The sequence below is a fragment of the Panthera leo genome, chromosome C1 (assembly GCF_018350215.1).
Source record: "Panthera leo isolate Ple1 chromosome C1, P.leo_Ple1_pat1.1, whole genome shotgun sequence".
Lineage (NCBI taxonomy): Eukaryota > Metazoa > Chordata > Mammalia > Carnivora > Felidae > Panthera > Panthera leo.
Window position 1 is genome coordinate 219,381,235 of NC_056686.1, and position 24,798 is coordinate 219,406,032.

Sequence of the window (24,798 nt, forward strand, 5' to 3'; positions counted from 1 at the left end):
TGGATGATGGATGGATGGATGGATGATGGATGATGGATGGATGGATGGATGATGGATGGATGGATGGATGGATGATGGATGGTTGGTGGATGGATGAGTGGGTGAGGGTGAGTAGATGGAGAGATGTGTAGCAGATGGGTGGGGGTAGGTGAATGGACGGACGGACAGGCGGATGGATTCATGGCGAACATACGCATTCTCGGCAGCGGCAGGAGATGGGTGTTGGCCAAGGTGCCCTTCCCGGTGCACTGAGGAGTCAGTGCCTGGGACGCTGGGTCCACCCAGCCTGAGGGAGCGGCCACCAGGTGAACCCCCACCCCCACTGCTCACCTTCCTTCCTATACCCTTCTCTGAGGAGCTCCAGCCACGGGAGAGGGGATCCACCACGCCCCTTGCCCCGTGCCGTCTTCAAGCCACCACGACAACAGCAAATCCCAAAGACTGACCAGGGCGGGGGCCACCGAGCGGCACAAACGTTGCAGGTGAACCGCCAGCGGGTTTGGAACATGCTCACCAGGTCGTTGCCACTGGCGATGGACAAGGAGAGTGGGGAGTGGCCGCTCCACAGCACGTTGGGGTTCGCTCTGTGGGAGAGGAGGAGCCGGACTATGTCCCTGGCACACTGGGTGAGGAGAAAGGCAGGACGGCAGGTCAGAGGTGCCCGGACTCCCAGGAACACCGGACATCGAGCATGAACTCAAACGCCATGGAATCAAGTCTGCCGCTTGGTTGCTATCTCCTGCACACCAGCACCTTGCCTCTTCCAGACCTGGGACGGATGAACGGACGGGTGGGTGGATCCTCGAACTGGGAAGGGGCTTTCCAAACACACATCGTTTCTGATGCAAAACGGGAAGGGCACGCGGTGCGCAAATTGCCCTGAAGCTTGTTTTCAGAGGAAGGGGACCGACCGTGGGGCAGCAGGGCTGGCCCAGCTCCAGGGCTCAGGGACGGTGCAGGGCAGCGCTTGAGAGGAGTGGCCCTTGCAGCTTCAATTCCAGAACACTCTTTGAGGGCCCGACTCCCCCTGCAGGTGTGTGGACCCCGCGCACCAGCCGGGCCTCCCTCCAAGCGCACGCCCCTTCCCCCTCCCGCCCTGGCCAGGCCAAGGAGGTGCCAGCCCAGATCTGCTGAGGGGCTCTCCCTCCCCTCCTCCCCCCGGAACACTGCACAGCTGGACGGTGGCAGCCCCCATCTCTCAACAGGGGCGCGAAGCTGCCATCTGCCCTTGACCTTCCGATGACCTAATGACCCTGGACCTAATGGTGACCATGCCTCTACTATCTCCCGGCTTTGTTTCCCCGTAACGCTTCCAAATCTGTAATCAGTGCAAAGATGCAGGTGTGTGGTGGGGGGAAGCTCTGTACTCACAGCCCAGGCCCGGCACGCACCGCCCGGGCCCGGGTCGGCCTGCCCTCCCGGGGCTGAGCCGTCTCTGCTCCTCGCGTGGGGCGCGGGCACCCCTGAAGGCTCTGCTCGGCACAGTGGCCGGAGCCCGAGGAGCACGGACCAGGGACGCCACGAAGCAGGGGGGGTCTGGGTGCCTCCCACCTCCGCTCCCTCGCCCCCCGCCCACCCTCACGCAGGCCCTCACTCCCTTGCAACAGGCAGCATGACTGATCACCACGCTTTGCGGGGGGAACCCACCCGTGCCACAGACCCGAGAAGCCGGCTGCGATTTTCACCTTGTGGCTGCGTAAACGGAGGCTCAGTTTACTACGTGCTCCGAGGCCTAGCGGCCCGGGCTGTGGTGGCCACTACAGCACAGAGTGAGGTTTGGTTCCCGGCTCCCCCCCCAGGCCCACCTCTCGGCCTCCTCTGAGAGGCTCCCGCGCCGGAGGGTCAAAGCCCGGGGCTCCGCAGGACAGGCCCAGCCTTGGGGTCCCGAGTCAGAGACGGTGACTGACGGGGGCCGTGGGCTCACTGCCCTGCCCCGCCCCCACCACATACAGACACACGGGCCCGCGTCCCCAAAGCGCCACATGCAGAGCCTGCTCACGCGTGCACACGGAGACACAAGCAGACCGGCCTACGAGGACGAGCTCGCACACGGAACGCACGTGCACACGCCCACGGCCACGCACTCGCGCGTGCGCACGTTCAGATGCGCGTGCGCACACACACCACACACGCATGCCGCCCGGCCCGGAAAGGCCCGGCTCACCTTGTAGCTGTCCTCACGCTCACAGGCCACGTGCAGGGCCGTCCTGCCCCCCTCATCCGGCACACACGTAGGCCTGCTGTGGTAGATGCCGGCCGGGCCCGCTTCATTGTTGAGCTTCAGGCTTGAAGGCAACAGGTCTAGCTGTGCAGACAGGGGGGGACCAGCGCTGGCCCCGAGCCTCGCCCCCCAGGGCCCAGACACTCAGCTCCCGCCCGGCCAGGCTGGGCCGGAGAGCCGGCGGGTGCAGACTCACACGCAGACAGGTTCCCACAGGCCAGCAAGAGCATCCCTCCCCAGACCGCGGGGCCCAGCACCGTCCCGCGAAACCCTCTCGAACGCGACAGTGCATCCCCCACGCGCCCCGGAGAGGGTCGGCAGGGCGCACACACTGGGGCGGGCCCCGCCGGCTTTGGGGCACAGGGAGCAGTAGGCCGACCCCGTTCAGAGCAAGGGCAATAAAGGTACCACCGTGTGCAGGGGCACCTCCTGGGGCCCGCGGCACCCCCGCCCCCCCTCCCGCGGCAGGACAGGGCACCTTGCTCGGCTTGTACACGTCATCCTCGTCGGCCACCCTGGCGTCCACGTCGGTGACAGTGTGCAGGAGCAGCTCCGTTATCCTGATGCCCTCCTCCCCGGGAAGGGCGGCTGCGATGTGCAGGGGGGTCAGGGCCCCCAGCTGCAGAGGCCACACGGGCAGGGGTGAGGCCCGGCTCCCGGGTGAGCAAAACCCCCAGGCTGAGAGCCCCGTCCAGGGCGGGAGCGCGGCCGCCCGCGCCACACCTCTCAGAGACCCCACGGCACCATCCGGGCCTCATCGTGATGTTCAGGACATCGAGGCCCGCCCGCACGGGACCACGGACACGCACCCTCCAATTCCATCTGCCAGCCCCGCAGACGCAGAGGGGCCCCGGTGGGCCAGCCTCACCACAGCCCGGCTGTCCCGCCCTTCCCGCGAGAAAGCCCCGCCCTTCCTGCCGGGCCTCCACGGGATGGATGCCACCGGTGGATGGTCATGCGGCTCCTGACTCCGGTCCCCGCCCAGGCCTGTCCTTCTCCGCCCACAGCAACCCTCCAGCCACTCCTGGGAGAGCCGCGGGCTGCTGGGCCGTGCTTGGTCAGGGCCGGCCACACAGAGGCGCACACCCCGGGCCAGCCTGGAGGGAGCACAGCCGACTGGGGAAGAGAGCCCGGCCAGGAGCACGCAGCACGAGGGGGCGGAGGCACAGGGCCGTCCGTGTCCCGCAACCAGAACCCGCAAAGCAGGGTGTCGGGGAAACAGGAGGCGCCCTCGGAGAAGAGTCGGGAGGACATCAGTCCACGGTGCACAGGCGCTCTCCGGGCACAGGCACCCTCCTCCTCCTCCCCCTACAATCTACCCCAACAGTTTACTAAAGCCCAATGCCCCCGAAGGAGGACTGTGTAAGTAACAGGCGCCTGACTGGGAATGAACGAAGGCAAGAATAAGTGAACCGATTCGGAGCCATGTTGAAAGGTTACGACCTTAGTTCCCAAGGCAGAGTCCAATCTGTAAACCTGAAAGATTATCACGAGGTTCCCTGGGTCTCCCACGGACATGCCACTGTCCCGCACTCACGTTCCCAGATGCTCAGAAAAGAATGGGTGCGCGGTCCGGCCGAGGGGCTGGCCACACGAGACCCACCTGCCCCTGAACAGGGACACCGGGCGGCGGCCGAAGCCAAAAGATCCCGCCAGCCTTGGCCGCGCCGCACCCTCTGACCACTCACCTCACGGGCCCCCCGCCAGCCCACCCCTGCCCCCTGGTCCCCACCCCCAGCCCGCGGGTCCTACCTCAGCCGGGAGCTGGATGTTGGTCCTGGCCCCGTGCTCCAGCAGCAGCCTCACCCCGGCCACGTCCCCCGCTTTCACGGCAAAAAAAAGGGCCTGCATGGGCACGCGGCACAGGTTGGGGTCCGCGCCTCGGTGCAGCAGCAGCTCGATGGTCAGCCACCTGGTTCTGCGTCTGAAAGGACCAGGGTGACACAGTCACAGGCTGGGGACAGGCACGGGACAGCACCCCGGTCCCAGTCGGGACCGACGCTCCCCGGTAAAGGGGGCTCGGGAGGGCGCTGAACGTGTGGCACCTGAGCCCCAGCATTCACGGCCTCTCCCGGAACCGCCCAGGACCCTGCCTCCCCGAGGCCACCGGCCCCCGCCCTGGACCAGGGCTGCTCCCGCCGTCGCCACACCTGAGCCGGCCCCCGCCGGGCTGGGGTCCAGACGCAGCCCCGTCCCACCCCAGCGTCCGGTGCTCACTCGGCCTTGCTCAGGTCATCCGCCACACGGGGCGTGAGGTGGGGACCAGCCCTCCCTCCCGGGGTGGCTGTAAGCGGATGACACAGAGCAGCCAGCACACGTAGGGCACAACACCGTACCCAGACACGCAGGCACGCACGCCCACACACAACACGCACACTGCACGGGGACACAGGTACCACACACACAGCACGCACACGTACACACACACACGTCACACACGACGCGCACGACCACATGCGTGCACACCACACACACGTGTGTATACATACACACGGGCACGTGCCACACAGAGAACACACACACGCACATATACGCACACAGCACACTCACACACACACACCCATACATGGCTACCACACGCATCCACATACACACACGTATACACACACACTGGGCACATACACGTGCACGTACATACATACATCCACGACAGCCCCACTGGGCAGGAAGAAGGTCAAGGTGATGAGCCAAGCAGGCTTTAGGAACAGCTAAGACAGCAGGAAGGCAGAGGGTCTGGCGGTCCCGCCGACCCCACCCCAGCGCATAACCAGGAGGCACGGGCAAGAGGGCAGCGGATGGGCAGGGCCGATCTAAAGCAGCGGTTCTCAAACTTCCTGCTCGCGGGACCCCTCTCTACTCCTCAAATCCTTTGAGGACCCAAAAAGCTTTGTTTACGCAGGTTCCATCCACCCGTGTCTACTGTATTGCGGTCAAAATGAGAATTTTGAAAAAGATTTGCTGATACATTTAAAGAGCAACAAACCCATCACATCTTAACGAAAATAGCGTAGTTTTATGGAAAACGGATGCTTGGCTGCCTCAGAATGCAGCACCACGAGGACTCCCGACCCCGCCCGGGTGTGCGACACCAGGACCTGGTCACGTGGGAAGACCTGAGCCCTCCCCAGTGTGACACGTGTCATTAGAGAACATGGGGGGGGCGGTGCACGGGTTCCAAAATTCCCGTTTCCGCTGGACGGGCGGGATGTCACTGAAGCGTCACTGCTGTCCACACACGCTGTGAGCTGCCTCCCTGAAGCGTGAGGCTGAGCACGCGCGTGGGGACGAGTGACCGTGGCACGCCAGTTGGTCATCTCGCATGTGAGAGCGGCGTCACTCTCCACTCTCGCTGTCGGAGAGGCGCTTTCGAGAAGACCATCCCCCTGGTTTGGAGCATGTGCGCCTTGGGCGTCCCTCCCATCTCATCACGTGGAGTAGAAAGGCACGGACTCGGGCTCAGGGTGTGAGGACTGAGGAAGCCCTGCCCCGTCAAGTGCAGTGTCAGCGAGATGCCGTCTCTTGTGCACGCGTGCCGGGGAGATGGGGACGTCGTGCAGGGAACGCACGCGGAGTCTGAGGATTGTTAGGAGAATCGTGTCCACCCGCAGACTCCCTGCCAGGGTCTGGGACGCCGGGGTGGGGCGGGGGGGGTACGCTTTGAGAGGGCAGGGGGGACAAGCGCGCGTGAGCGTACAGAACAGCTGTGCAGGGCAAGTGAGGGGGCACGTGAATTGTGCGCGTGAGTTGCGCACGTGAGTTGCGCACGTGAAGTGTGTGCACGTGAATTGTGCAAGCCCACGTGGGAGTGCCTGTGTGAATGTAGAGGACAAGCGTGGGGGGTGCGCGTCCACGGGGGAAGGGGGACGAGCGAGTGTGTGCAGGTATGCAGGTGTGGGTTGCGAGAGTGTGTCCACGGGTGTGTGTGGGTATACATGAGTGTACGTGGCCGTGCAGGTGCGGGTTGGGAGAGTGCGTGTCCGTGGGCGTGTGCAGGGGCATGTGAGTGTGTGCGGGTGTTCAGGTGTGTGTGGGGGGGCACATGTATATGAGCACCTGCACTTTGGAAGCCACAGGGCACATCTCCTAGCCTCTCACTGCCACCGTTCCCCTAAGGTCACAACCAGGCCCCAACCCTGAGCCATGCACAGAATGCCCACGCTAAGACCCTGGAGGCAGCGCGTAGGACGGGCCCCATGGCACCCCTGTAGGTTCAGGGGGTGTGAGACACAACCTCTGGAAACACCTCCTCCTGGTGGCCAGGGAGGTGATGCCGGCCCACCGAGCAGGAGATCCACCCGTAAAAGTGACCCTCGGCCCCGCCGCCCACACCCCAGCGACCTACTCCACCACGGCCAGAGCCATCTTCCTCATGGTGCCCTTGTCGAAGCCGGTGGCACTGAAGGAGGGGGCCTTCAGCATGCTGTGGGCCTGGGCGCTCCTCTCCAGGAGGTCCTGGGACAGCCCGAAGGAGAAGTTGCGCACACAGACGGCAGACTCGAAGTTCGTCTCCTGGCTGCCCAGCGTGCACCCGCCCAGACTCCCCTCCGTGCCGTCCGGCCCCTTCTCCAGGTCACTGGAACTGTCCCACGGTGACAAGTCCTGCTTCTGAGGGCTGCTCCCCAGGTCGGGGGACTCCTGAGACAGCCGGGCACCCGGGGAGAGACGGTCCTCCTCGCTGTCCCACACGATGGACTTCTGCTCCTGGCTGCCTGGGGTGGGCACCAGGTCCTCGAAACAGATGGACTCCATGGCCATTTCAGGGAATGAGAAGGTAAGGTTGGGATTTACTGGCATATTTGGAGCTTCCTTTGGAAAGTACCAAAAGAGAGAGGGACAGAGAGAGAGAAAGAAAATTAGAAGAAAGAAGAAATCAGAGTGACAATCCTATCTAACCGATTTCTCTAGCAGGAACCAGCCCTAAAGGCTGGGAGTGACCTTCAAGGCTTCTAGCTGACCGTGCTAAAGCACTCTGCAAAAACCGAGAGAGGGAAGCACACATCTCAGGGGCCTCACACAGAAACCTGAGCCACATGGCAGCCACCAGCCACACGCGGCAACCGAGCTTTCGACGTGAGGCCCATCCCAAACCGGTGTGTGCGTGGCCAGAGAAAGAATGCAGACTGCCCTCCTGTCTTTACACTAATGACCCAATGAAATGATAAATTGTGGAGACACCAGTGAAATGAAATACGTCAAAATTAGTTCCACCTGTTCCACCTCTTTTTACTGTGGTTCCTAGAGGCATCTGCGCGACACTCACGACCAGCAGTGAGGCTCACACTACGGTCCTGCCCGCGGAGGCCGCCCTGCAAGCCCGACGCACAGCCTCTGCGTCCCCGGTGTGGTCCCGGGACCAGCAGCATCCTCGTGGCCGGGGATGCGGATCCTGGGCCCCATCCCAGAGCCGGGGGGCAGGATCCCTGGCAGTGGGGCCCAACCCCCTGCGACCCACATCTGTAAAGGGCCAGGTGGTAGACAGAGGCGGCTCCGTGGGCCAGGGCCCTCTGCCGGGACGGTGCACACAGGGTGCAGGTGGCAGAGGGGCGCGCTGCCCACCCGGAGGCGGCCGGTGAGGCCCGGCACGGGAAAGCCACCCGCTTCCTTGGACTCGGGAAAGGGCGGGGAGCCTGCCCTGGGCTGGAAGAGAGTAATTCTTCTCAACCATGTGCGGCGTGTGAACTTGCTTGGGTCTGGATTCATTTATCTCCAGTCTGAGAGGAAGGTTACGTGGGAACCCGGGAAAATTGCCTGGGTGGGATCCCACAGGACTTAACAAAGTTTTCAGGTGAGATGCTAGTGTCTGCGGTGTGTTGAGAGGGAGACAGAAGAATGTGTCTTCAGCCGACGTCTCTGGCTGAAGCGAGCCGATGAGGAATCCACGCTAAGATGAGCGCAGTTGGCGGGGGAGGCGGGGGTGTGGACGTGGTGCGTGAGCCGCGTGCTGGCAGCTGCTTAGTCTCGGTGACGGGTCCACGCAAGCTCCCACACATGCCACCGTCTTCGCTTATTCTGTGTGCGTGCCATGTTTTCCAGAATAAGAAGTTTCAAAGAAGAGGAGAGGAGCGATTTTTACCAGTGTTTTAAGTGTACAAATAAAACCCTTTCTGGGGCTCTCGCTGCCTTCACCAATAATCACTGAGGCTTCCCCTGCGACCAGGGTCCCCCCGAAGATGCTCTGGGCTTGGAGAGGCTGTGGTGACAAAGTCAGCCCCTGTCCCTAGAAGCTCCCGGCCGAGGGGCAACACAAGGACCGACACAGTCTCCCCCCGTCCCCGTTCCTATGATCACATTGAAACTGAAAGTTGGTCGTGACTCTGAGTTAACAACCTCTGACCAGGAAGGAGAGGGCACTCACAAGGCACACGTTAACGCTGCTACGAAAACAAACCCTCCACCGCAGTCTTCCTGCAGGGATGTCGCCTCCTTCCTCCCAGGGACCACCCCCCCCCACCCCGCCTCCCGCACACAGGACCACCCAGGGCAGCAGGGCCTCTGGCGGGCTCCCTGCGTGCACCTGCTCACCACACGCTGGGGCCCCGGCCGGTGTGCCCCCACCCACCCTGGACTCTGATGACCTGGTGCGGCCACACGTCAAGAACCACACACAGGCCAGGGAGAGCCGGGGCCCTGGAGAGGCAGAGGTTCAGGGAGTGTCTGGCAGCTGAGGGAGACTGTGCACCATGGGCACAGGCCGGGGTGCAGTAAGAGCCTTTCCCCGAAGAAGAGATTCAGGAGCCCGCGATGAGGTGAGGGAAGGACCCCACCAAGGGGACACTGTCCAGTGCCGTCCCCTCACCCACCCGGGAGGGGCCCCGACCACGCTCAGAGAAAGCCCCAGCCCCTCCAAAGGCTTTCTTGGCAGCGGTCAAGGCCGGGCAGCCTCGTGGGGCTGACGGTTAGGGTCCAGGGTTTCCTGAGGGGCGGAAGCGTGCCCCCTGCAGGCACTGCCCCTCAGGCCGGGGCTCAGAAGACAGACACCAGGGTGCCCTGTGCTGTAGGGAGCCAGCCCCTGGGCATCGCCCGCCCTGGGCCGGGAGGCCCCCAGTCCACACTGGAACCTAGCGTCAAGAGATGCCACCGTGGCGACAGAGTGGTTCCTCGGTGAATGAGATACGGGACCGCCGTGTGATCAGCTATCCTATTTCTGGGCCTACACCCAAAACCACCGGGAGCAGTTCGCACCAACGCCTGCCTGGGGGAGCCCCAGGCAACATTATTCACCATGGGCACAGGCGGGCCTCACTCCTTCCCTCACTCCCCGACCCTGCGATTCCTCCCCTGAAGCCCGCAGGAGGGGTCTCAGAGCCCCAACCACTGCGCGTGTGGCTCACGTGGGACACGCATCCCTAGACGTCGTGCCGGCCCCGTCCCCCCCTCCGACTCCCCGCCCGCGGGCCTCGGTGTCTGCTCACCCCATCTGAGCCTGACCTGTGCAAGGCGCGGGGAGGTGCACTGCCGGGTGGAGAGACGGACAGGCGGATAGTAGACGGGGCACAGTGCTGGGAGCTGCAGGGCCACGGGGCTGACCTGGGACTTGGGCGCCATCCTCTCAGCGATGTTGGGCTTAAAGGACGTGGACGGGTAGTAGAGGAGGAAGCACATGCTGAGCGGCGTGAGGCCCTCGTCCGTGTACCTGTTCACGTCGGCCCCGCTGTCCAGCAGAAGGTTGACGATGTCAGTGTGACAGTGAACCTGGAGGGAGAAGGCCAGCCTCACGAGGACGGCAGGCATCCCGGCAAAGCCCCTGCTGGAGGACGGTGGCCCCACTGAGGGGAGGCGACCCGGCACTGGGACTCACGGTGGCCGCAGCGAGCACAGTGTAGCCCTTGGCATCGGCCACATCGGCGCTGGCGAGGTCATCCCTGAGGATCCTGTAGATCCAGTCATAGTCCCCTTCCTCGGCCCGCAGGATCATCTCCTTGGAAAGCTGCTCCTTGGGCCCATGGTGCGCAAAGCCGCTCCGGTCCCCCTCCAAGATGGCACCCATGTTCCAGCTGGTGTGGGCCTTCTTGTTCCTGGAGACACAGCGGGGACCCTGGGCATCCCTGGTTCATCAGTCTCTCCATTTGTGCTGGGGAAGGGGTTCTCAAGGGAGGGACCCTGGGCGGGAAGGAGGCCAGGGATACACATGGGTCCGGCACTCAGCACCAAGCACTCACATCCACTTCTCGCTCACTCTGCTATTTGAGTAGAGAGTATGCAAGTCCCGTGGCCCATTCACCACCACGTACTTCAGCCTCCTGTGCACACATAACCTCCTTCGTGGTCAAGAACCTATAGATTTATGGCAGCTTCTGTACCCAACACTTACCAACAATTACTGGCTCAGTTGATGTCTGAATGATGGATGGGTGGATGGGTGGATAGATGGAGGGATGGAGGAGTGGAGGGAGGGATGGATGGATGGATGGATGGATGGATGGGTGGGTGGGTGGACAGAGGGGTAGATGGCTGGATGGGTGGATGGGCAGGTAGGTGGATGGATGGGTGGATACAGGGATGGGTGGGTGGGTGGAGGGGTGAAGGGGTGGAGGGAGAGATGAATGGATGGATGGGTGGGTGGAGGGGTGGGTAGATGGGTGGATGGAGGGGTGGGTAGATGGGTGGAGGGGTGAAGGGGTGGAGGGGTGAAGGGGTGGAGGGATGGAGGGGTGGGTGGGTGGATGGAGGGGTGGATGGAGGGGTGGATGGATGGATGGGGGTAGATGGATAGATGGGTGCGTGGGTGGATGGACGGATGGAGAGGTGGGTGGATGGATGGGCGGGGGGGATGGGTGGGTGAGTGGACGGAGGAGTGGGTGGGTGGATGGAGAGGTGGATGGATGGATGGGTGGGTGGGTGGACGGGTGGATACAGGGGTGGGTGGATGGGTGGATGGAGGGGTGGGGGGATGGGTGGAGGGGTGGAGGGGTGGATGGAGGGGTGGGTGGATGGGTGGAGGGGTGGAGGGGTGAAGGGGTGGAGGGGTGAAGGGGTGGAGGGATGGAGGGGTGGGTGGGTGGATAGAGGGGTGGATGGAGGGGTGGATGGATGGATGGGGGTAGATGGATAGATGGGTGCGTGGGTGGATGGACGGATGGAGAGGTGGGTGGATGGATGGGCGGGGGGGATGGGTGGGTGAGTGGACGGAGGAGTGGGTGGGTGGATGGAGAGGTGGATGGATGGATGGGTGGGTGGGTGGACGGGTGGATACAGGGGTGGGTGGATGGGTGGATGGAGGGGTGGGTGGATGGGTGGAGGGGTGGAGGGGTGGATGGAGGGGTGGGTGGATGGGTGGAGGGGTGGAGGGGTGAAGGGGTGGAGGGGTGAAGGGGTGGAGGGATGGAGGGGTGGGTGGGTGGATAGAGGGGTGGATGGAGGGGTGGATGGATGGATGGGGGTAGATGGATAGATGGGTGCGTGGGTGGATGGACGGATGGAGAGGTGGGTGGATGGATGGGCGGGGGGGATGGGTGGGTGAGTGGACGGAGGAGTGGGTGGGTGGATGGAGAGGTGGATGGATGGCTGGGTGGGTGGGTGGATGGGTGGATACAGGGGTGGGTGGATGGGTGGAGGGGTGGAGGGGTGGATGGAGGGGTGGGTGGATGGGTGGAGGGGTGGAGGGGTGAAGGAGTGGAGGGATGGAGGGATGGATGGGTGGGGGTAGATGGATAGATGGGTGCGTGGGTGGATGGACGGATGGAGAGGTGGGTGGATGGATGGGCAGGGGGGATGGGTGGGTGAGTGGACGGAGGAGTGGGTGGGTGGATGGAGAGGTGGATGGATGGCTGGGTGGGTGGGTGGATGGGTGGATACAGGGGTGGGTGGATGGGTGGAGGGGTGGAGGGGTGGATGGAGGGGTGGGTGGATGGGTGGAGGGGTGGAGGGGTGAAGGAGTGGAGGGATGGAGGGATGGATGGGTGGGGGTAGATGGATAGATGGGTGCGTGGGTGGATGGACGGATGGAGAGGTGGGTGGATGGATGGGCGGGGGGGATGGGTGGGTGAGTGGACGGAGGAGTGGGTGGGTGGATGGAGAGGTGGATGGATGGATGGGTGGGTGGGTGGACGGGTGGATACAGGGGTGGGTGGATGGGTGGAGGGGTGGAGGGGTGTATGGAGGGGTGGGTGGATGGGTGGAGGGGTGGAGGGGTGAAGGAGTGGAGGGATGGAGGGATGGATGGGTGGATGGGTGGATGGAGGGGTGGGTGGATGGAGGGGTGGGTGGATGGAGGGGTCCGTGGATGGAGGGGTGGTTGGAGGGGTGGATAGAAGGGTGGGTGGGTGGATGGATAGATGGATGGATGGATGGATGGGGGTAGATGGATAGATGGGTGGGTGGGTGGATGGATGGATGGAGGGGTGGGTGGGTGGATGGGGAGGTGGGTGGATGGATGGATGGATGGATGGATGGATGGATGGGTGGGGGTAGATGGATAGATGGGTGGGTGGGTGGATGGATGGATGGAGGGGTGGGTGGGTGGATGGGGGGGTGGGTGGGGGGGGTGGATGGATGGATGGATGGATGGGTGGGGGTAGATGGATAGATGGGTGGGTGGGTGGGTAATGGACGGATGGAGGGGTGTGTGGGTGGATGGGCGGGTGGGCAGGTGGGTGGGTGGATATAGGGGTGGGGGGGGGGTGGATGGAGGGGTGGTACATGGGTGGGTGGGTATATGAATGCATAAGTAACCACTTGTGCTTACCAAACCTGGATTCTAAAATACTTTAGTTATAACTGAGGACAAAGTTTAGTAAATGAAAATATTCTTAAAATTTTTAACGTTAAAAAATCAGTTTTCGTCAGGTGGCTGCCTACTTTTCCCGGGCTGGACGGGGTTGGGGGTTTGGAGACTGGGTTGGTCTTCGGAGACCGACGGAGCAGCTCCACGCCTTCCCAGACGTCGAGAAGCCAGAGGCTCAGCCAGCCCCCAGCCCACCCCTCCCCGGCCCTCCCACCCTCGGCTCTCTGCTCAGACCTGCTCTCATACATCTCTTCGTGTGCACCTTGTGTGCAGACATGACCCACAGAGGCCGGAGCACGGGCTCCGACCTGCACAGAGCAAACACACGCAAGGTCTCAGAGCCAGGATTTGAACTCGGCTCCATCAACCCGGCTGACCCTGTTCCACAGCTCCTCCCAAGGCTCTACACTCTTCTAGGGACTGCCCTCACTCCGTGCTCCCCAGCAACCTCCTGACCACTGCTTCTCCCGAGAGCAGGTGAGCAGGATCCCGGGCCCCTGTGCAGACATCGAGGCCACGGCACCCTCCTGCACCTGCATGCTCGCAACCCGGGGCGTGTGTCCCAGCTCACCGGCCCCGCACGGCTCTCCCTCCCCCTTCGTCGCTGCGCTGCCTCAAACAGGAGAAGCACCTTTACGTGAACCCAAGAAATAACCCTGCGGGTTACTCAGCCAGGCGCCAGAGGCCCCCCAGGAGCCCAGCCCCGAGCACGGGCCCGTCGTGGGAGGGAAAGAAAGATGGGGCAAGTTACCTGTATTTGTAGGTTTGCTTCTGGATTTTGACCATCAGAGGGGTCTCATTTTTTATAAACCAGGGTTCTTCATCCTCAGCAAATGGAGGAATGTCATTAAGGAAGATTTGGGCATCTAATTCTTTGCGGAAAGAGCAGGTCATGGGCAGGTGGCTGTTGTCGGTCGAGTAAATGTGCATTTCTGGAGGCAGAGTCAGGTCATCGTTCAGAAGAAACCGCTTATAGTCGTAGAAAAAGGGGTCCTGTCCCTCCGGCTGGTCCCAGTCCACCTTCTCCTCATCTGAGAGGCCGAGTCTAGCAGGAGAGTGAGTGAGGAAGCCCGAGTACTCGGGGTAGTTGTGGATGGAGAAGCTGCGGGGAACCTCCGTGCACAGTTTGATGAGGTGCTCCCGGACCCACAGCCCGACGTCCTGCCTGCCGTCCGGGTAGGTCTCCACGCCCGGCCCAAACCGTTGGTCCGCTTTGTACAGCCCCTGCGAAGCGAAAGTCACCAGGGCAAGAGACATCGTTCAGCAGGGCCCTAAGCTTTGCAACCGTTTTCTCAAAATCAAAGAAAAACAAAATTCCAAGAGAAGCGTCTTCATTCAGTCAACAAATACTTACGGAGGCCGAGTATGCACCCGGCATGGTGTCCCAGAGCAAACGTGTAAATATGGAATGCATTGGGGGAGAAAGGTGCTTCGGACCCAGGGTGGTCAGCAGTGGCCTTAGCGGTAAGGTGGGGACATGACCGGGGGTTCAAGGTGGAAGCGTGTCAGGGATACCACGTGTGGGCTCATTTCAGGGAACCCCTTGTAGCAGTGACATTGTGGGCCCAGCCCAGCCACCCGGGGCAGCGGAGATGTGGGGCCCTGGGTCAGAGAGACTCTGGCAGGTGTGACCTGAGGAGACAGGCGGCGGGGGGGGGGGGGGGGGGGGGGGGGAAGGGAGCTAACCCCCCGCTTCCCATGAACCCAGCAGAGTGCAGTGATTTCTGGGCCTCTCGAGGCCCTTCCGCTGGGTGGGGCGGTCTGTGCTGGGTGGGGGATGTGTGGCGAGGGGAGGGCCAAGAGGGCCTTGGATGAAAGGTAATGCTGGGCCCACAAAAAGGGACGGGAAGCTGGAGAGGGGCCCGGCTTCCCAGGAGAGCTGGCTCTGAAGGGCATCTGGAGGTCACTGGGAGCCGCAGCGGGGACCTCCGTGTCACTCCCTGGTGCCACGCCCTCGCCTGGGACCCTGGGACAGGGCCCCTATCTCAGAGCCCCGGGCTTGCAGACTTACTTGGGGCGTAAGTTTCTGAGTTACACAGTCCCCCACAAGAAGTTCACAGTCTAGAGCAGAGGAAAGAACATGCAAGGAACAGTAAGACACACCAAGGAGGACTTCATCGTGCAAAGCAGCTGGGTGGGGACGGCAGAGGCACTTCCGGGAGAATCTGCCGAGTGGCAGCAGGGCACCGAGTGCCGCCGCGGTCTGTGAAAGGGTCGGGGGCCGGGGGGAGGCGGTGCGCGTTCATCCTGGCAGCGCCGGAGCGTCACCGAGGCGGCGGAAGCCACAGGATGGATGGGCCGAGAAGGAAGACTGCGGACGGGGCAAGAAAAGGGGGTGCAGGGAGGCAGGCGGTCGGAAAGGCAGCTGCTGGGGGTCTGTGCGGAGACCAAAGGCGTTCATGCCCCAAGAGCTGACCCAAGAGCTCCATTTCTAGGATTCTATCATAAGGACATAATCTCCTTAACATCGTAAGGAAACAATCCCAACGAGATCAAAGCTATAGTCACACATACGTTCACAACAGTATGTCTAGCAGCAAGCTCTTAATAACGCTAACAGTTACGTTAGTAGTAAAATACAATGGCAGTAATGTCGACGGTTAAAGAAAGGAGAATGTGTCTCCAGGACGCTACACGCGACAGGCTTAAAAAATTGCCTTTGATATGCATTTACCTTGTGACCAACAATCCCCCTCTAGGAACGTATCCCGAAGATCACCGACAAAAGCATGGAACCATTAACCGGCGAGACAGTCACCACGGCGCCCCTCGGCACCACAAAGGCCGGAGGAAAGTGCGCATGTGGTTGACCCTTCCCGAGCAGTGAGAAGCGGGTCTGGGCTGTCGGGAGGAAGGGCAACCACAGGCGGCCCCGGGAAGCGTGCAGGGTGCACGTCCCACTGCCTACGCGGGGAGGAACGTGTGTGCACGTGTGCTCCTGGTGTGTAAATGCAAAGAGGAAGCTGTACAAACAGTCCCCGGTGACGAGAGAGGACTCCAGATAGAAACAGTGGAAGCTGGACTCCTGTGGGGGGACCCTGTTTGCTAGATTTGCCTTCAGAAAAATATCCATTTTTTACTGAATTACCAAACTAAATTAAAGCAAGATCGTAAAAATCAAATCCTAAACAATGAAAGCAACACCACTGAACCTAGCTCTACCTCCAGGCAGCACGGATGGACAGTAGCTCACGTGATTGGATTCCACCTTCCCAGTGGGATGGGTCCCAGGGACAAAAGGCAGGAAAGGAGCCCTGAGTTGTTTTAGGAGCCACGGCGCTGGAGCTAATGCTACGCCATCATTCTGAAACTGTCATACATATTTCACGGGGGGAAATAAATAGGAAATGTGTTAACGTTAGAAACAAAGATTTTTAAGACTAATTGCAAAGACGTGCAAATACGATACCATGGCTGTTGAGTAAAAGCCCCGCATTCCCAAACTGGAGCTGGAGACGTCCGTATGAACTGATGGTGTCTTTTCTCATTTAGAGAGAAAAAAAAAAATCTAGATCTGCTATTGAAAAAGCCTACAAATGAAAACCAGCCAACACGATAGTAATAAGCACCCAAACGGTGGTTTTTCCACACCACGCCCCATCTAGGAACCAGGCCTGCCAGATCAACAGTCAATCCTGGGACCAGGGCAGGAGGCGTATGGATGAGCTGGGGTCTCCTCGCCCCAACAAAAGGCAAGAAAACCGACACCTGGTGGAGCTATGTCTACTGCAAGAACCAAACTGAAGCAAAAACCAAACTCCCCCGACCCAAGAGTGACAATTCGGGCATCCAAAAGCATAACCACCACAATGTGCTGAGATACACCAAATACACTAAAGTCCGTGAGTTTATACAGATCCGAAAAACAAACAAACAAAAAAAACCCGAGTAAGCCCCACCGATCGCCACTGAAGAATGTTAGGTAATCATCCGCTTGTTACCCTGACGAGGGGCAAAAAAGGAAAAGACCAAGTGTCATTTCGCCTTCCCCATAAAACTACCTCAAAGTAACCAAACAGTTGATGAAGGCTGTTGTAGACAAAAGAACTCTAGTTAATAAGTGAAGGAGGGATCGTAGATTTAGAGTGTCACCAACTTGCGCCCTCTAATGAAATGACGGTCCAGCGATATTGTCCAAAATCACAACAAGTAAGGTGAGGAGGCCGTCGGAACCGACGGAAAAGGACTGCAGACACCGGCACCCACGGATCAGTCCCGACATCACATGAAGAAAGGCGGCCAGACACGTGTCTCCGAGTGTGGTTTTTAACAAAGGTACAAAAGCAGCAGTAGAGAAATGACAGTCTTCTCGACCGATGGCACCGGATCAGCCGGCCGCCTACAGGTGGAGGTGCGGGAGGGGAGGAGGCCCAACCAACCGTTGCTTCACGTGCAGTGCAAACATTAACCCAGAACGGATCCCAGACCTAAATGTCAGAGCCAAAACCATGACATGCAGAAGAGAACACAGACGAAAATCTTAGGAAACTTGGATTAAGCTAAAGTTGCGTAACTAGGACATAAAAAAGAACCAGGGAAAGAAAAATCGATAAGCCTACGAGTGGCTAAAATTAACTTTTTTAATGTTTATTTATTCTTGAGAGACAGAGATATAGCATGAGCAGAGGGGCAGAAAGAGAGGGAGGCAGAATCCAAATCAGGCTTCAGACTGAGCTGTCAGCACAGCCCCGATGTGGGGCTCGAACCCACAAACCAAGAGATCATGACCTGAGCTGAAGTCAGATGCTTACCTGACTGGGCTGCCCAGGCGCCCCATGAGTGGCTGAAATGGAAAACGGCACAACCACTTTGGAAAACCCTTCGGAGGTTTCTTACAAAACTTGCCATGCACGTCACCTACGGCCAGCGATCCCACTCGCGGTATTTACCCAAATGAAAAGACAGACGTGTGTGCACATGAAGGCTTGTAATCAAACGTTTTTAGCAGTTTTACTCATAATAACCAAAAACTTGAAAGAACTCAAACATGTAGCTATTGGCGAATCAGTAAAACACGTGTCTCGAATCCACACAACGGAATACTACCTCACCGCAAAAGAAACAAATTGCTGCCATATGCAAATACGTACGAATCTCAAAAGAATCACGCCCTAAGCCAGAGAAATCGAACATGCAGTAACACCCATTCCACTGATCTGAAACAACGGAAAAGGGGACGTTGTGATGAAAAGCAGAGCTGCGTCATCGAGAGCTGAGGGGGTGGGGCTGGAGATGGACTCCAGTATATATTAGGGGCTTGGACGGGGTACAATGCTTGCACACGAACATGCACGCAAAACACCATATATAAATGTTTACAGCAGCTTGATTCATAATCAACAAAAGCTGGAAACGAGCGTCTGTCAGCTGGGAATGGAGAACGGCACCATGCACTTGGAACACTGCTCAGCACTAAGGAAGGAGCTGCGGACTCACCACAAGGCAGATGAACCTTCAATACGATCGCTAGGTGAAAGGCACCAGCCTCAAAAGTCTACCTACTGTATTTCACTAGCCTGGTATTCTTGCAAAGGCAAATCATCTGCAAAACAACTGGCCAGGGCTGGGGTGGGAGGAGAGATCGGTCCCAAAGGGGCACCGGCAGGAGCGGAGAAGGAGCCGTCCTGTACGTTGACGGCAGTAGTAGTCACACAACTCCACGCTCGTGAAAACCTTCACAATTGCATACTCAAGGGGGTGGACTGTACCCTAAGTTACGCCGTCCGGAAATAAAAGGAGGAAAGGCAACTGTTTCTGCAAAACCAGGAATTTCCTCCACAAATAAAGACAAGCTTCAAGGGGCGCCTGGGTGGCTCAGTCGGTTGAGTGGCCAACTTCGGCTCAGGTCATGATCTCATAGTCCTTGAGTTCGAGCCCTGCGTCGGGCTCTGTGCTGACAGCTCAGAGCCTGGAGCCTGCTCCAGATTCTGTGTCTCCCTCTCTCTCTGACCCTCCCTCGTTCATGCCCTGTCTCTCTCTGTCTCAAAAATAAATAAACATTAAAAAAAAATTTTTTTTTAAGAAGACCAGCTTCAAGACAATCTATGTGGAATGATCCAGCTTATGTATAAAAAAGTAAATATTACGGTGCATTTGCAGTTTAATCTAAAGGATACACAACTCCCTGCTCTGGAAAATGGGATCATGAAGCATCCTGTCTTCTCATTCGTGTTCCTTTTCTTTTCATGAACCTTATTATTGGTACTGTTAACGATCTTTAAAAATAAGGAAGTTACCACTTGTTACACAAATAAACTTCCCCAGGACCTAAGTATCTTTCTGTCCAGTGGCCTGAGCACACAGAGCCCCGCCCTTCATCTGCATCAGGGGTGGCCCCGCCCCCTCACCTGCACCCAGGGTGACCCTCCCCCCTCCCCCCCAACTCCAGGGCGGCCTCACCTGTCACCCACATCTGGGGCAGCCTTGCCCCCTCACACCCCCACACCTCCCCCCACCAGGGGCGCCCCGCCCCCTCACCCTCCTTCACACTCACACACCCCTTGGGGGGGCAGCTCCTTCACCCTTCCTCACACCGCCCCCCCCAGGGGCTGCCCCACCTCCTCACCCCCTGGCGGCCCCGCCCCTCACACCCCCGTGGCCCTGCCCCCTCACCTGCACCTGGGGTAGTCCTGCCCCCTCACCCCCACAGGGCGGCCCCGCCCCCTCTCCCCTGTGGCCCCGCCCCCTCACCTGGAAGAGCCTGGTCTTCAGGTACATGGTGCCGTAGCCCTCTCGGTAGCTGAGGTAAAACATGCCAGTGAAGCTGGAGCCGTCGGGCCACTGGTAGGTGCCCAGCCCATGGCGGTGGTCCCGGTAAAACTGCCCGTGGTACAACTGTGAAGAGCGCTCAGTGACAGGCTGTGTCCGAGAAGCTGCTCCTGGCCACCCCCCACCCCAGCCTTCCAGGAAGCCCCCCAGGTGGAGGCAGCCCGCCAGGCTGGCAGTGAGGCGGACCACAGGGGCACCTGGCCACGGGGCCCCTTCAAGTTCGGGGGCCGAACGAGTCTATGAGAGACGTCACCTATGTCACACAGAGCAGGTGCCAGGCGGTCGGGCCCCGGTGGCCCCCGTGTCGCCCGCCGTAGCTCCGGTAGGGGAATCTGGAGAGGCGTTGGAATGGCCACCACTGCGGAGCGACTCCTGGGTTTGGGCCGGAGCCCCGACCCGGGCTCAGCTCCACGTCTGCCTGGGTTTACAGGCAGCAGGCTGGCGGGGGCGGGGGGTGGGGGGCCACCAGCCTCGGGCTCACCCGCGCGGCCCCACGTGTGACCCCAGGGGCAAGCTATGGGCCTGCGCGGGAACGCTGGTGTGGCTACACTGAGCCACGGACGCCGGCCTCCGCTCGTGGCCCAAGCCCCACAAATGCCGGTGGCGGGTCTGTGCCGGCCCGCCTCCCTGCTGGGGCCTCAGGAGGGTCAAACAATGTGACGCCCATTGCCAGCTCTTCCCATGCCAGCCGCAGGCCGGTCCTGCAACGCTCGGAGACGGCTCTTTAGGAACGGGACCCCAGGTGTGGCTGCTTTCGTGCCCTCCTCTGTCCTCGGGTAACGGAGAGGACTCCCCATGGGGCTGGTGGCTGACGGACCAGGCACCAGTGACCAGGTCTGTCCGACCAGACGACTCCCGACCCCCGGCCCCGGCCTCAATTTGGGTTTGGCCACAGGACCCATGCCCGGGGCCAGACCAGTGTCCCCAGGGCCCTTCCTCTCCCCCAGAAGTGTCAGGCGTAGCTCCCCAGGCTCGCCAGGTGGCGGAAGGTTAGTCTGGGCGCCAACACAGAGACGGGGAGAGAGGGGGCCCGACAAGGTCATCAGAGTCCCCGGACCAGCCAGGCCTCGGGCTGCAGAGCCCCGCTGACGGGCTTTCCATCGTAAGAGCCAACGAAGGCCCTTTTCAGCGCTGCCTGGGTTGAACGTGGGCTCCGCCGGCGCTTCTGAAGAGAATGTCGAGCACGAGGACACGCGGAGCAGAGGGGCACGAGGCCAGGGGCTGCCCGCTCCTGCCAACACCCGCACCACTTTGTGGGGGAAAGCGGAGTCCACCCGACTCGAAAACAACTGTGTACGAGCGTCGGTCCATACGTGGGAGAGAGGCTCTCTGCCCCCCTCCCCAGGAGAAAGCAGCATTGGAGGGAGGCCCTTCCACAGCCACCCCATCCGTCCCCACCCCTGCACTCACACCACGAGCTGCGTCTGACCGGCCAGGGCTGATGTGCTCAGGCCATTAACGCGTGTAGGGTCACCGCTGGTGGGTGGCACACTCTCTCGTCCCCCTGGCCTCTCCGGCTTGTGAGCTGCCTCGGCTGCACAAGCAGCTGCTCCGCGGACCCGGAGGTCCCGCCAGGCAGTAATGAGGCCAAGGCCCCGCCACCACACCCGCCCCCCGTGGTCTCCCTCACGGTGGAACCCGGGCTCCGCGGGACAGGCCGGCACGCCCAACCTCCCACAGCCACGAACGAGGGCACGGGACACCACGGCGTTGGGTAAAAGAAAGAAACTAGCCGAGGACTGGTTTCAGTGCCAGTCCCGGAGCCACGGGAGTCAGCGCTTGAACCACCAGTGTCACGGTGGCTTCCACTCAACACAGGCTTCGGTCCCGGCCTCCCAGTCACCTGAGGTCCGGAGGCTCGTCTGAGCTTGAGGTGCGTTCTGGGAGAGGGATCGGCAGGGGTGCGGGGGAAGGTTCGCCCCTGCCTGCAGCTGCGCCTGCCCCCCCTGCCCCTGCCGCCCCCAGGCTCCGGCCCGAGACCCCGGTTATCAGGCCGCCCTGCTCTCCTCTGGCAATCACGCACTGACACACCCAGCCCCGGCTGCTCTTCTGAGCCTGGACCCCACTGGGCCTGGATCTGAACGAAAGTACCCTACGGGGCCGTCTTCCCAGCTCACAGTAGAACCCATGCTCTGGAAATCTCCCCACTGGACAAGCAGGCAGCCGCAGCTACAGGTGTCGGCCGCGGTCGTGCCACAGGCCAGGCCACTGTGCCCTCCCCCAGGCACCTGCGGAGCTCCCACAGGTCTCCGGGAGTCTCCACTGGGGTCCTGGACGCGGCCTACTGCGTGGGCTCTGGAGCCTGCTCCCATCTGACTGCTAAAAAGATCCTTCCCTTCTCTTTAACCCTAAATACGATGCAATTTCACCGACGTACATACAGCTCCATGCAGTAATTTGAAGTTTTTGAACAGTTGCCCAGAATAAGAATTTATCGTAAGTAACCCTTCCCAAGCCGCAGCCCGGGAATGCCCAGGCCAACTGCATGTGTGACCCTGGACAACTGTGAGAATGTTTCTCTCTGGAAGTTTCTGGAAGGTAGAAAAGACACAAGCCCAGCACCCTTCCTGCCGGAGACCGGCAAGTCTGCCTCACACCCCTCTTAGAAGAAAAGAGACAGCCAGGCCCTGGCGGGGACAGCCACGGAAGCCACCTACCTCGCCCGTGGGCCAAGAGAATTCACCGTATCCCAGCTTCATGTCCAGCCCGAAGTCCCCTTGGTACACACAGCCATCCTGCCACTCCTGCACGCCTCGGACCAGCTGGATGTAGGCCTCCTTCAGGTCCTGTCCCCTGGGGGGACCCTCGGACTCCTCTTCCTCCTCCGGGGCCTCTAGGATGTCCCTAGGAAGGTGAAGTGGGGGGGGGGGGGTGAGGAAGATCAATGCTGGAACCGGCCTGAGGGGGGGACCACGTGCAGAGAACACACACTATCTCGTCTCTTCCTCCAACAACCCCGAGGCAGACGCTCTTGCCACTCCCATTTTGCAGAGCGGGAAACTGAGGCATGGGCATGCAGTGACTGCCCAAGGTCACACAGGAAGTGTGCAACCCTGAGTCTCTAACATGGGTAAAGGGCTGCCGGTGTCCTGGAAGCTGATGGGTTCCAGCTCCAGCTGTTTGTGGGGCCAGCCTTGTGTCCACCAGCAGCCCAGAGCGCCATGGCAGTGCCTTCCCCCCCGGGGGCTGGCAGCCTGGCCCACAGCTGGGCAGGAGGCAGACACCTGGCAGGCACGCATGGACCAGTGGGTGGTCTGAACAAGGAGAGGGAGCTTCGGTCCAAGAGCAGCAGCCAGCTGCCTACTAAGAGAGACCGCAGGGATGGGCGGGTGCACAGCAAGGGGCAGAAAATGTTCACGAGGGCGAGCTGGCTTCTTTTCTGCTCTTGCTAAGAGTACAAATCCTGACCTAAAGGGTGACCTACCCCCAGCCCCCGTCACACACACGGCCCCCCTCTCTGCCTCCCTCTCAACTTAAGGGCTCTCTGGGGATGCTGTATCTCGATGTCTCTGGTCTACAGACCTGTGCCACTGTCGGGCTGACGGTCTAGCTGGGCTGCTGAAAGCATGGAAACCCCCGGACCTTGAGCCCCCTCCACCAGCCAGCCCTCAAATGCCAGCCGTGAGTCACAGAGGCTTCACAAAGCTTTGCCCAAAGAAGGGATACAGCTGCTGTGAACACAAAAATCTCCATTTGCCACTTTGTTACGCGTTTGAAGAAAGAAGCCAGGAAAAACAGATACATACATGCAACAATGAAAAAATCTGAGGGCTGCGCTTTGGTTTGTTTCTTCTTTGGCTTACCTGTGCTTATGGGTTGAATTATGTTTCCCCCCAGCCCCCAACACACACACACACACACACACACACACACACACACACTCCTACGTTAGAGCCTACATCCCAGGACTTTACCTGGGACTGCATTTACAGAGGTAACCAAGTTAAAGTGAGGTCATCAGTGGGGGCCTAGTCCAATGTGACTGTTGTACTATGACCAGGGAAAGAAGTTTGGACACACAGGAACACACAGAGAGAAGATGATGTGTGGACACAGGGAGAAGACAGCCGTCTACAAGGCAAGGAGGGAGATCTGGAACAGATTCTCCCTCTCACCCTCAGAAGAAACCACCCTGCCCACACCTTGACCTTGGGCTCCAGCCTCCGGCCTGAAAGACAATACATCTCTATTGTTTAAGGCACCCTGTGGGTGGCACTTTGTTGCAGCCCCAGCAGACTAACATGCCACTTTTCTTGCTTTGCCACAGGGCACACACACTACATGCTTAATTTAAAAATTAAAAAAAAAAAAAACCTTTTTTTTGAGTTATTAAGAGGAAAAGGTAATGGACTATAAAAACATGAACAAATGGAAAATTTCCTCAAAAAGCCAAAGGAAATGATTTTAAAACAAAGCAAGAAAATTACTAACACGAGCAATCAGCCGTAAGGCCCACTGTTGAGTCATTGGAAATGCCCAGCTGGCTGGCCGGGTGAGCAGGGGTGGGCATGTGGTTCTGCCACCAGACAGGCTCCCTGTCCCCCTTGGGGCTCAGAGACCTTTCTCCTCTGTAAAACAGGGACTCTATCAGTCCGCTCAGGCTATTGCAAAGTCCCACAGGCAGGGAGCTTGAGCCACAAACATCCATTCTCACGGTTCTGGAGGGGGACACTAGACATCTAAGGGTGCCTGCAGACTCGGTTCCCAGACAAGGCCAGGCTCCTAGTTCATAGATGGCACCTGTGTCCTCATGTGGCAGAGAAAGAAAGTGTCGGCTTCTTCCTCTTCTTAGAAGGGCACTAATGTCATCATGGGGCCCCACAACTCTAAGCCTAATCACTCCCCAAAAGCCCCACCTCCAGGGCTGGGTGTGTCAGTGCACGGAGAATGGCGTGCTTGCCAGAGGAGAGCAGGGCGGCCTGACAACCGGGGTCCCAGGCTGGAGCCTAGGGAGCAGCAGGGGCAGGGGGGACAGGGGCAGCGGGGGCAGGCGCAGCTGCAGGCAGGGCAGAGCTTCTGAGCCCCCCACCCCTGAGCCTCCAGACCTCACGTGACGGTGACCGGGGCAGGGGCCAGGACGGCTAGG

At 60.2% G+C, this 24,798-nt stretch overlaps 1 protein-coding gene across 12 annotated transcripts in view; it reads right to left on the reverse strand.

Moving 5' to 3' along the window:
- Positions 1-24,798, reverse strand: part of ANKMY1 (ankyrin repeat and MYND domain containing 1) — a 54,601-nt gene that overhangs the window by 20,641 nt on the left and 9,162 nt on the right. For 8 of the 12 annotated variants that reach the window (XM_042950794.1, XM_042950784.1, XM_042950796.1 and 5 more), the window contains 10 exons: positions 22,370-22,556; positions 19,635-19,778; positions 13,696-14,168; positions 10,020-10,236; positions 9,650-9,913; positions 6,564-7,027; positions 3,974-4,145; positions 2,700-2,840; positions 2,165-2,305; positions 515-622 (listed from right to left, as the gene is read on the reverse strand). In XM_042950794.1, the coding sequence (XP_042806728.1) occupies positions 515-622; positions 2,165-2,305; positions 2,700-2,840; positions 3,974-4,145; positions 6,564-7,027; positions 9,650-9,913; positions 10,020-10,236; positions 13,696-14,168; positions 19,635-19,778; positions 22,370-22,556 (2,311 nt within the window). The remainder of the gene's footprint in view (positions 1-514; positions 623-2,164; positions 2,306-2,699; positions 2,841-3,973; positions 4,146-6,563; positions 7,028-9,649; positions 9,914-10,019; positions 10,237-13,695; positions 14,169-19,634; positions 19,779-22,369; positions 22,557-24,798) is intronic. The other 4 variants (XM_042950787.1, XM_042950793.1, XM_042950788.1 and 1 more) reach the window with 4 other exon arrangements.